The sequence below is a fragment of the Cataglyphis hispanica genome, chromosome 14 (assembly GCF_021464435.1).
Source record: "Cataglyphis hispanica isolate Lineage 1 chromosome 14, ULB_Chis1_1.0, whole genome shotgun sequence".
NCBI lineage: Eukaryota > Metazoa > Arthropoda > Insecta > Hymenoptera > Formicidae > Cataglyphis > Cataglyphis hispanica.
In genome coordinates, this window is record NC_065967.1 from 3,674,253 (window position 1) to 3,686,775 (window position 12,523).

Consider the following 12,523-nt stretch of genomic DNA (forward strand, 5'->3'; position numbering starts at 1 on the left):
TATAAACGCGCATGTTATCGTTTCAAATAAGGGTTATCGTTTTTCACACAGAGAAATTTTTGATTTAAATTATTTTCTCGTTGACAAACTCGAGATTGCAAAATTACTATGTGCAAAAATATCAACAATAAAGAAATAAAGAATAGAAATTTTAAAGATACATTGAAGTGCGATTATGATCTCTTAGTAATTAGTATATCAAAATTTTCAGTGTGTGTGATGTGTGATGGTTGTATAATATTTATATCATTAAAATGCAAACGAAATTAATACATAATTTTTATTCGATTTGGAATACCTTGTTTCCAATAAAAATGTGAGCTACATAATTTTATGTATGTATTTTAATTAAAATTCAAAAACAAACACATTATACATTCTTCTACGTATTTATACTTTTCAAAATGATATTGAATATATATTCAATTTTTAACATATCATTAATCATCGGCATTCAGTATTCGATCGCAATATTTGTGTTCACTCGTGCGAAGGCTATTTTTAGACAGATAAATTTTTAGAAAACGAATAAGCTTTCAAATTTGATGTAATTTTTTTATCGGCTCTTTTCTCATGCATCATCGCGCGCCGTTTAGTTTGAATTGAAAATATTACGTAATGAATCTTATTTATTGCCGGCCAATTCACACGAGCTTGCTGCGGCGAAGATTGCTCGTTGAATATTTAATGACAAACAACGGACCACTACCTGGATTGCTATTACATCGTTGACCGAATAATTCTACTTTTGACATCGCGGAACTGAAATTTCTCTCATGTGTGCATTTTGGCTTTATGAATTTTCTATCTCGGCTCACTTACTTATAAGGAATCGGAAAAATTTCCGGTTTCTCTTCTCCGAGATTTTTTTAAATTCCATTAACAATTTTTTTTCCTAATATTTATTCAAGCCGGATTTTTAATAACAGTACTGTGACAAGAAAGAGAAGTTTAGAAATAGGGAAAATAAAGAGAATATCATTCTCTATTTCCGTATCTGTCTGATTATTTTCTTTATATATATATATATATATATATATATATATATATATATATATAATTGTATTTAATATTACTATTATTATTTTTTATATATATATATATATATATATATATATATATATATATATATAATTGTATTTAATATTACTATTATTATTTTTTTATTATTTTTTTATATTATTATTTAATTTTTATTATTTTATTTGTACATATTATATAATTATAATTCTTAAAAAATGATATATGTATGCGATTCGTATAATATTATGTGAAAAAATCTATTATTTTATTAATTCTGCTATTTACGTTCCGCTTACAAAATGTTGAGAGGAGACATAATTTTGAGTTCATACTCTTTTACATTATCTCGAGCGCATTTCGTTGCGGAGAATGAGAGAAAAGATTATGGCATAATTTACTCACCAACTGTGTTTCGTATTTGTCGCATATTTGCTGTTTCATCGGTGCTGATTCTTATTTGCTTCGAAATTTTATGAAGAGAATTCACACGGATAAATCGCGTAAAACGCGGCTTGATTACGTTTATTTCATTCGACATGTCCACACTCGCTTTCGGTAGATGAGGAAAGAAGATAAAAACATTGCGTATTTACTCGTGAGACTTTAGTTCGACGCGAGAGTGTACACAAATAAAACAGGATCGCGACACACAGTTCCTGGAAACGAAACACGAGAGGCTCAACGGACGATTGCCGGAATTGGCGGGAGAAGGAGAGGATGGGGAGCGAACTTCAGATCGTCGCGAGCGTCGCGAGTACATAGGCCGTGTTCCAAAATTCGCCGCTAGTACTGGAAATCTGGTAACATGCATGACATGAACTAGAGATTTCCATTTCTGGCAGTGAATTTTGGAACAAGGCCACAGTTGATTTTCCAGAGTGACCCAAAATTATGAGAAAAAATTTGGAGCAAGCTTGTGCTTTTAGATTATCTCGAGCGCATTTCGTTACAGAGACTAAAAAAAAGATTTTAATTACTCATTAAGTTACGTATCTGCTACATTTACACTTTCGAAATGTGTTTATTTTTGCGTATATATGTTTGAAGGAATGCGGAAAAATACGTTAGTGATTTTTGGATCATCGCGAAAAAATTATTAGTAATATTTTGTTTTTGATATTTTTAATATTCGTGACTTTTATTCGTGAATTATACTTCATTTGAATCGATAAATATTTATTAATTATGATTACATAAGAAAAAGAAAAACGTTTACCTTATTCAATTACGCCATTAATATCGTTAACTTATTCTGTTCAACTGTATTCAATATATCCGCACTCGTTTTCGATAGCCGAGGAAAAAAGATTAACACACATTGTGTATTTATTTCTGGGATTTTGCTCGAGGCTCGAAGATATAAACACAGTACACAAACACAGCTTTTTTTGTCACGAATACGTATCGCGACATGTAGTTCCTGAAAACGAAACGCGAAGGCTCGTCGGACGATTGCTGGAATCGGTGAAAGGAGGGGATGGGAAGCGGGCTTTATGTCGTCACGAGCATCGTGAAGTGCTTAGTTGATTTTCGACCGTGTTGAGTGAACTGTCGGTGCGGGAGATCGTCGCGCTTACATTGAGATTAATTCTCTCGTCAAGATAGTAATCTTTATTTGACTGTTGCGCGAATCGAGATCGGCTTCCTCGAACGTCCGCTTCGACGAACATTCCAGTCGTTGGCTCATCAATTATTTCTTTGGACGCGTGTTTGTCGAAGGTCACGTACGTTACATGAGCGTTTCGAATATTAAAATGGCGGGTGCATCGATCGTCGAAGTAGCAATTGCGTGTACGCAAGTTTTCAGAGTGCCGAGAAAAAGAAAGCATCGGACAAAGATACATCGTAGATTGCGCGCTTATCATGTTTTAATCCAAGTGCCGTAAATGACGCGATGCAATGGATCGTCGCGCATAAAAAACGTCGTCGGAAGAAATGCCGAAGAAAAATATCGGGCGATTTTTATGCTACCCTAAGTACGTTGCGGGTGCCATTAAAAGTACATCGCATTAGTGAAATGTAAAGTGATGCTGGAAGAAAGTATCGCTAATTGGTCTATATATATATATATTTTTTTTTGCGATTCTTTTGCGTTTCGGGAGTGTCGAAAAAGTATCGCGCGTCGAATTTTAAATATCGCGACGTTCGTGAGTGTTAATAGCTATTGATAGTGATTTCAAGTCGATTGATTCGGTTATATGTGTAATGGATCATCGTAGCTTCGGAGATAGATGGATCACGAGAAAGGAACGATTGGTGAGTCTATAATTATGATCAAAATTAATTTAATCTGATGTTTAATCTATATGTGGCGAGTTGACACGATTAAAGAGAGATAAGTGTTTAATAATAATTTTCGATTGTAAATCCTGTTTCTGTATAAACATTATTAAAAAAAAATAAATAATATGATAAAAATATTTTGACAGTAATATGATAAAAATATTATTTTAGAATTTTGTGTCAAAAGTTATGTGCACATTTTCATGCGTATTTTTTCACAATTTTTATATTACATTATTTATATGATATAACATAAGTTATAATATCAATTGTATAAATCTTGTTTGTTTATAAACACATTATTGAAAAATATTTAATAGTAATAATTTTACAGAAAAAATATGTTATCATGTAAATGAAATATTAAATTTATTATTATATATAATCACATCAACACATATAAATTAAACATCAGATTTAATTATTAGCGTATATACTGATGCAATACATTTTATATTGTAAAAGAAAAATGCGTAGAATTAATTTTTACACCCGTCTAATGAAATATAGATTGAAAAAGATTAATTATTATGTGTCAAAATGTCCATCTGACACCAGAAAAATTTGTTTACGATATGAAATGTGCGTTAAAATTTTTGGCCGTATCATACAAAATTCCGTCCTTTAAATTTCTGACATTACTAAATGTCGTTTAATCTTTCGAATTGTCGCGGATGAATAATCGATTAATTAAGAAAACACGCCCGGCGTCACGACCAAAGGCAGGAGGAATTATTTAAGATCGGGGAAGGGGGAGGGGGAGGGAAGAGAGAGGTACGGCCGCTTTGCTCTTGCGATCGCCAAAAACTTTGCTCATTATAGATCGTGCCGGCGACAGCGTCCATGTTCGGCGCTCGTTTGAAATAAGTTTCTGTCAAAAAGCGCTCGACAGTTTCCAGGAACTCGGATCGAATCGGTCGCCAGACCGATATCAAACCGGAGTAATTACGGCGTCGACGGGAAATTGCTACTTAACCGCCAGCTTTTTCGCGTTTCTCTCTCTCTCTCTCTCTCTCTCTCTCTCTCTCTTCTGCGTCCTGAACTATCCGCTTTATAAACGCGTAATCCATTTCGCAAAACGAAACGACTCTTGCCGGAGGCGACTCTTCTCTTAATGTATAGACGCATTATATGGAAAAGTTAGATTATTGTAACGTTATAGAGCTATCACAGGGCCTATCGCGTCCGATATCTCTACGAATATTTTGCAACTATAGAAAATCAGGAAATATTATAAGGAAATTACACGGAATAAGATATTAATTTTAGCTTTTTCTCTGAATAAATCATTTACGATCTTATTCTGTCCGTATACCTCTCGAAACATCATTATCGTTGGAAGAAACATGAAATATATATATGACCGGGAGCTAATAAAATTAAAGTTCGTTCGCTTCATCTTCGTTTCTGGCGGCACAAAAACGTCTCCTTGAATCTTTAAACAATACATCGTATTATTTTTATGCTCCAGCAGTATCGTAAAGAAAATTTACTTTAATTATATTGGAGTGAATGTAAATTTAAATTGAATTTTATAGTTTGAATTATATTTAATTAAATTAATTATGTTCAATTTTATATTTAATGAAATATTTAATATTGAAAAATTTTTATTAAAGGATAACGACTCACACAGAATAGAATTCTCGTTGAAAAGAAGGTGACTCGAAATTAGATGAAAAATATATTTACTTGAAAAATTTCCGTGAATTTTAGCCATCTTGTTCAAGACAATCTTTAATTCATTAATTCAGCAGCATAGTAATTCCTTTCCTTTGGAAATTACAGAATAATTCTTTATTAGAGATATGTTTCGCGCAATTTTTAGATTATTCTGCGATTTGATTAAAAAATGGCGATAAATTTTTATTCACGATCAAAGATGCATTGTAATAGAATGTAACGTGGAGCGCAATTCGTTTTGTGCAAAGTTTCTTATCTTTCGTACATAATATTTATATATATATATATATATGAGACAGGTAACGTTACATTATTTCTCTTTCTTTGCCATCCCAAGAAACACCGAGAGATAATACTCGTACCAATTCCGAATACAAATACTGCGCAATACAATCAGCCATAAATTTTTCAGCAACTTTCCGATCATAAAATGTGGTTTGCGTTCTTTTTCCATATTACGTCGCTTCTTGCCATACATCGTACGATTATTCGATAAATATCCGTTAGGTATCTAAATATTTTACAACCACATTTTAAATATTTCTCAAAATTTCTTGTTACATATTTTAATTATTGTATAAAAGAAACTTACATTATTATAAATAAACAATATTTATATTTTATTTAAAGAAGAAAACCTTAGCAGTTTATTTTGAAAGTAATGCAAGTTTAAGTTTTTGAAAGGTGTGGATTTTTAGTATAAAAATATTAATTATAGTAACTCGATATTAAAATTTTTTAAATAGAAAAGCATTATAAATAAATGTTTTTTTTTTTTAGAAATTATTTACACAAGAAACATTTTTCTATAAAACTTTTTCATTCAGCAGCAAGTAGCGAGTAGTTTTTCCTCCGATTTCTTTCTTTAGTTTACTTTTTAAGAGAGAAGAGTAAAAATCTACTTATTAAAGGAATTTGATTAAATTCTCATGATGAAAAATAATTAGATATTGAAAGAAATTTTTATGATAAAAAGTGTTGCTAAAAAGCATTTTAATAAAATATGACAATATTAATAAAATAACAAAAAGGTAAACTCGGATTGAATTTATGCTGACTTTAGCATTAACTTTGAACTATAATTTGTTCTATTTTTCATTATTCTTTTTCTCTTTGTGTTATTATTTTTTGATAATTATAATTCGAGACATATGCACATATATTTATTTGTTTTATTCAAAGATTTCTTTTTTTTTTTTCTCGAAATACAATATATTTTTAATCTAACTTGTGTGCGAAATATTAACACACATACAGCCGTGCAGCAATAAAACGAACGGGAACTGAATTTCAAAATTATGGTAAACTAGAGAGAGAGAGAGAGACTTCAAAACTTTTGGTTAAAAAAATATCGAGGGACAACCGAACACGCGATCTTTTGTTTGTTTTGTCACAGCATGAGTATAGTCGCGATAGAATTGACGCAATCGGGCTCGTCGATATCGATGCGTACACTTTGATGGCATCGAAGGACCATCGATTGATGCCGGGACGTGTATTTATCGTTATTCGATAAAAACGAAGAATTGCCGACAACGCACGGCGACCGACGAGAAATTCGCGACGTTTTTATCGCGGGCACGGTGGCGCGTGCACCTGAATAACGATGAGAGAAGCGTGCCGCATCGGGAGATGTTTCCGATACAAATGGGGACCTAAAAAGAATCTTATCATCGCGTCAACAAAATAAGATCGTTGCGATAAAAATGATCGGGATTACGAAGGGCATTTTACGATATTTCATATCATCGCTAATGAGTGTCACTTCGTATGCGAATGTTATACGGTTTTATTTAATATTAATCAACGTGAATCTTAAGTATTACGTTTTGCCGTATTTTGAAAATGCATATAAAGCATAATATTGAGTAAGTTAATTCGATTTCGTAGCTGAGATATAAGAGAATAAGTAGTTTACGCTATATATATCACTTTTAATTCCGAACTGTCGAATGGTATTAGCCGCTTTTTATAGAATTGGAATTACTTTTGCAAAGTTCCGAATTATCTAGCTATAAGTGTGCGATATAGACGTGCAATTTCTATCGCGAATCCAACTATGTTTACCTATTTATTTTATGACATGAAATCAATATAAATCGATGGAAGCATCGTCGAAATATCGAAATGAAATTTCTCTAGGATTTTAGTTCTTTAATATTAATCATACGCGTCTATTGACAGTCTGATGGTCGAAAGCCAGATACGGCGAGACACGTTGACAAGTATTGGCCGTAGCCTAGCCTGGTTCGCTCGACAAGAACGATGAGCCGGTATTATTTAGGAAGTTCTCGGCGCACCTGCGCATAAACCCGGGCATTATTACGTCGCCGACGTTAAGCCGCACTGTCGCCCGATTAATTAGCCTCGGACAACGTAGCCGCGCGATTACACGCCGCCGGAGCGGAGTCGGGGGAGGGGGTGGGGGGATGGGGCAGGCGGCCTGCACATTTCTCGTACGGGATCGCACAGGGCGCACCGGCTTGTACTTCATATATCTCTCGACGGGCAACGTGACGTCGCCTTACGCCGTTTTATCACCGCCGCGAACTGCTAAATTCACTCCGGCGAAGTTTGCGCGGGCGCGCGCGTGAAATATACTCGGTGACAGAAATTCGATACGAGAGAGTTCCCCTTCGGTCTCCGCGGGCCACGTAGTACCATAGCGGAAGCTTAAAACCGCTCTTATGAACTCGCTTCGAATTAATCTCGAACGCAACCCGACGAAAGCGGTCGGACGCGATGCGAGAGAGAAACGCGAGTCTGAAAATTTTGTGCGTCGATCCAGCAAGGACTCCACGATAGGATCAGTCCCTGCCACGCGACGGCGATGGCGGTGGAAACCCACAATTTCGCGCGGTAATCTCTGTACGCGGTATCCTCCGTTATATCATAAATAACACGTTACGCGCCGCTGCGTATCGATGAGATCTCTGCTACGCGTATTGAATTATTTACGACGTTTTCGTGTAATTCGGGAATATTCAGCGCAGTATCTTTCGCTCGAAATTAAGATTTAATATAATTGGAAAAGACAAGCAGATGCGGAAAATAGTCGATGATTTTTTAAAGTTACATCGATTTAAAAAATAAATTAAGTAAATAATTATTTTATGTGCTGTTATAATATACTTGGATATTTTAATAATCTTCATTAATCGATGATAACATTCACAATATTCGAATCGAGTTTTAAAAAATTCACTGGGTGAAACTATTGAATAACGATGAATATAAATCATGTGAGCGAATAATGCTTATTACGAATTGAAATTGCACTGCCATATCCTTCATACATAGATCGACATTCGCTAATAAAAATAATTTTTTATTATAAAAATTTTCGTTTTTGAAAGTTATACGCGATGATATTCGCTGACCCAGTTTTTTTTTTTCAAATGGCAACAATTTAAGCAAATTTCCGTCAAACGGAAAGTATTACAGTGCTGTAACGTCGAACAATTTCCATGTCTGCATTACCATTAACTCGCATTAGAACTTAAAGTTGGCATCGACGGCCGCAGTCGAAGTTGACTTTGACGGTTTACCGACAATCTGACGTTGACATCATCGCGCGGGTCGTTCTAAAACTTTCGCTTGAAATGCGTTTGAGCTGCACGTTCTTTTTGCTATTTTTTTTCCTTTTTTTTTTTTTTCTCTTAACCGGATCTTCTACTGGTCGATCACTCTGTCGCATTCGGATCGGGAGACGTAAAGTCGCGTACGGTTTTTCCAGTCGGTTTACGCGACAAAAGAATCTCTCTTGTCTCTTCTTTCCTCGACGGGGAGGGGAGGGGGAAGTCCCGGGAGAAAGGATAGTTTCTTCTTCGGTGGCGGGTTACGCCAAGCGAAACGGACGGTTCGACGTGCCACGTCGAACACGGGGAAGACGTTACTCTACGTCAAGTTCGAAGCAGAAGAAAAGACAGCGCTCTTCTCGGCCTCGTCGTGCTACCCCCGTTGTTCCACTTCGACGAGAAATGGCGTACCGCCGAGGTGTATACATATGTATTACGAATGGTCCGGATATAAAGAAAGAAAGACTTCGGGGGCTTCTCTCGCGTTTGCAGACAGTCGGATTTAAAGCGATCCCGAATCGATCTTCGTCCAATGTGGCGCAAAGTCACATCAGATCTTCTCCCTCACATGATTAGCATACATTTATCTCGAGCTCGAGTAGCTGATCTTATTTTAGATACGTTTGCCATCCGTCGCGTAGAATGTTTCAAGCGAGATCGCAGTGACATCAAATCCTTCAATCCTTCTTTTTACGGATCAAAATGAGTTGAATGCAGATATAGCTTTCTCCTTACATATACAAAATTCTAGCGATATTAATTTATCGAGAGGCTTTCATTTTATTCAATACGTTAAATCGTGTTATATAAATATTAAAATATTATGGATGTTACATATTTTGATCTATATTACAATCTTTAAATAAAATAAGTTACAATAATTCCTTTTTCTCTCTCCGAAAGAAGATAAGATCAATATTTTGTAAAAATTACTACATTTTTTCGACAAATAACGAATGAATAACGCAACTAAATCGCATTCAAAATTAAGCATTGTAATATTATTGATATTTTTCTTGGAAATAATTATTAGGTCATATCGCGCAGCGATGCAATTTGCAAGAGAGATATGAATACACGGAATAACATAAATCTCGGCGTCTCTCGTCGTGAGAGATTACGGCTAACAAGGGAACAACATGTCGCGTGTTAGGCGCGCGGAAATGTGGCTCGGCGCGTAATACGACGAGATGCCGGAGCACTCGATTCGATGCGTCGCTCTCTGAAGAAGTGGATATATATGCCATTCTACTAGCGCTCTGCAAATGCAGTTGAGTCGTTCGCGTGTGTTGCACTTCGCGATCGCTGCAATAGGACGACGCGTCGCGCGGAAGACATCCTTTAAAGGACATACTCGGCGAGTTATTCGCCTGTACGTAACTCGCTCGCATCCAACTCAATGTTATGGAAATGCCTGGGAACTTTTGTCAGAGGGAATTTCCGTATGTGCCGCTGGTGGAAGGGCTGGTGAATCTCTCTCTCTCTCTCTCTCTCTCTCCGAAGCACGTGCGTGCGAGAGGAGGAATTGTGTTGCTTGTATTCTTTTTCTACCGTACTATAGATGGACCACGCGTGCCGAAAACGCGTATTTAATCGCATGACGCGCGTTTCGTCTCGTGGGAAACACGATGGCATCATATTGGATCGTAGAGAGGATTATATTGTTGCCCGTATTAAGTCTTATGCAGCATGCTAACGAGATCGAGGCTGCGATACATAATCTAGGCTTCGTGTTATGGAAATGTATACGTAATATAATTCAGGTTGACGATTAAATTTGTGTTTCTCTTACGCCTTAGCTCGATGAGGGTAAGGTAAAATAAAACTTACACATTTTTAGCTCGATGAGGTTCAAGTAAATTAAAACTCTCGGTAACTGCCACTAAATCTATATATGCGATAAGAAGAAGTATACTTTCGTAATATCATTCAACTACTCGAGCGAACAATGGATTTTGCTTTTTGCTACAAGTTTATTATATAAATATAATTCGCAATTTTTAATCGTGTTAAAAAGAAATTGCATTTATTTTTATTTATAATCACAAATATTACAAGGAATTTAATATAGCAACATTTGACACTGTAACAAATTACATTAGTATGATAACAAAATTACATGATGCTAATATGCCAGTTTTTTAATTAAATTATAACAGAAGATATAGATCTCGTAAAAATTATAACAATGCTAGTAAGAACTAACTAGCGATTAAATGTATTTAACACACAAAAAATTTGCATCATAAAAAATGTGACAACAATTTTACTCAGATACATTTGGAAAATATTAACTAGATCTTTTGGCAAATTTGTTACATTTAATGACTAAAATAAATGCTCTTTCAGTGTAACTTAATAATGAATAAAATAAAAGACGCTTTTTCCATGACGCGAAAAATTTCTCGCGCAAAGGAACAAAGGATCAAACGAGATTGCTAGGTCAGTCGATTTCAAAGACACACGATCATCTGATCGAGCGTCGTTGGCGTCGTCGACAAACTCGAACTAGCTTCTCGCATGGCCTTCCGCCACTTCCTCACCTCTTGTTCCTCCTTCACGGTAACGATGCGCTTCGCCATCGCCGTTGCCAGCAATTCCGAGCTATGAAATACGAGTGTCCGCGCGTAAGCTATTGCCTGCCGTGCCAGCTCGTCTCTCTTATTGCCCCGCTTGTTCGTCGGCTTGTGTTCTCTCGTGTTCTTCGCTGCAACTTCGCGCCCGCACTTTCTCGGATGCTGCTATCGCCTTAAGGCGCGTTTACACTACCTTGCGATGATCCCGTGAAATTGTCTAAAATAAGGAGAGAAGGAAACGCGATATTAGAGTTTCTACTCGTGTCACGAAGATAAATGGTATTACTAACATTTAATGCATATATATTCTTCATTTATAACTGTCAAGATTCGTTTATTCGTTCGTATAAATATATATATATATATGGTGGACTGTAATTGAATATTTCGCATTCAAAAGAAATTGAAATGATTAAAAATTTACATCTTTCTTGTAACATCAAGTATTAAAAATGTGTATTATAGAATATACATTACGTTGTATAAACATCAAAATTGAAAAATATCGTATTTGTTTGATAATGTTTATTATTTTGAGTTTTTCATCCTTTCGTGTTTCTCATCTCTTTTCTTAGACTCACATATCACTTTGAATTTTTGAAAAGAATTACATCGTATCTGTGGAATTATTTTTGTTGATAATTTCGTCGAACAGAATCCTTTATCTACTGCCTTCGCTTTGATCGATTTAACCGAGATGATGATTCTCCGCGAATAGTGTAAATTCGGCTTTATGTGGAATTACGCTTCTCTCCCCTTGCAAATTTCACTCACACCGTGTCACTGACGCGCGATTACGCTCGCGTATATCATCGCGAGTTTCACGTCTCCGTAAAGTACTAACTGCACAGCTATGATGCAGCTCCGTTCTGTTTATGGTTGTGAGACGGTTTTGATAAATTTATTGCCAAGCCAAATCGATGCAGTTTAGTTAAATTGAATTGAGTTAAGACTATTTTCTAATTGATTCGATATCTCGTAGAATGACAGGCTCAATAGAACTAATTGGGAATGATACACGAATTGTTCTGAATTGGCTCTCTCTCTCTCTTTCGCTGGCAACATATTATTTGGTAAATTTGAAAAATTCAATTTTTCTTTATGAAAAATGCATTGGACATTTCTCCTATAAAACATTTTTATTTTACAATATCCAGATAATTAAATAAGCTTATTGAATAAAAATTAATTCGAAATAAATATTTAAAAACAAGGTCAAAAGTATTAAATTAAAATTTAAATGAGATAAAAAATGAGTTTTATTTGCACTTTTTTTAAATGAAGAAAATTTATTTATAATATAGTCGCACATAATTGGAATAAAACTATTGAATCAGCATTGAAAAAAACTTTTTTAGTTCAAATTTTAGTCAACGGAAA

The 12,523-nt window shown here is 35.2% G+C and overlaps 1 protein-coding gene across 3 annotated transcripts in view; it reads left to right on the forward strand.

The window, feature by feature from the left end:
* The window catches only part of LOC126854678 (furin-like protease 2), a 303,257-nt gene that overhangs the window by 185,170 nt on the left and 105,564 nt on the right, over positions 1-12,523 (forward strand). The window contains exon 1 of one of the 3 annotated variants that reach the window (XM_050601629.1): positions 2,553-3,279. The exons of the other annotated variants lie outside the window; for them this stretch is intronic. Coding sequence (XP_050457586.1) covers positions 3,229-3,279 — 51 coding nt within the window. The 5' untranslated portion in view covers positions 2,553-3,228. Of the gene's footprint in view, positions 1-2,552; positions 3,280-12,523 lie in introns of those variants that run through there. 3 annotated transcript variants of the gene reach the window in all.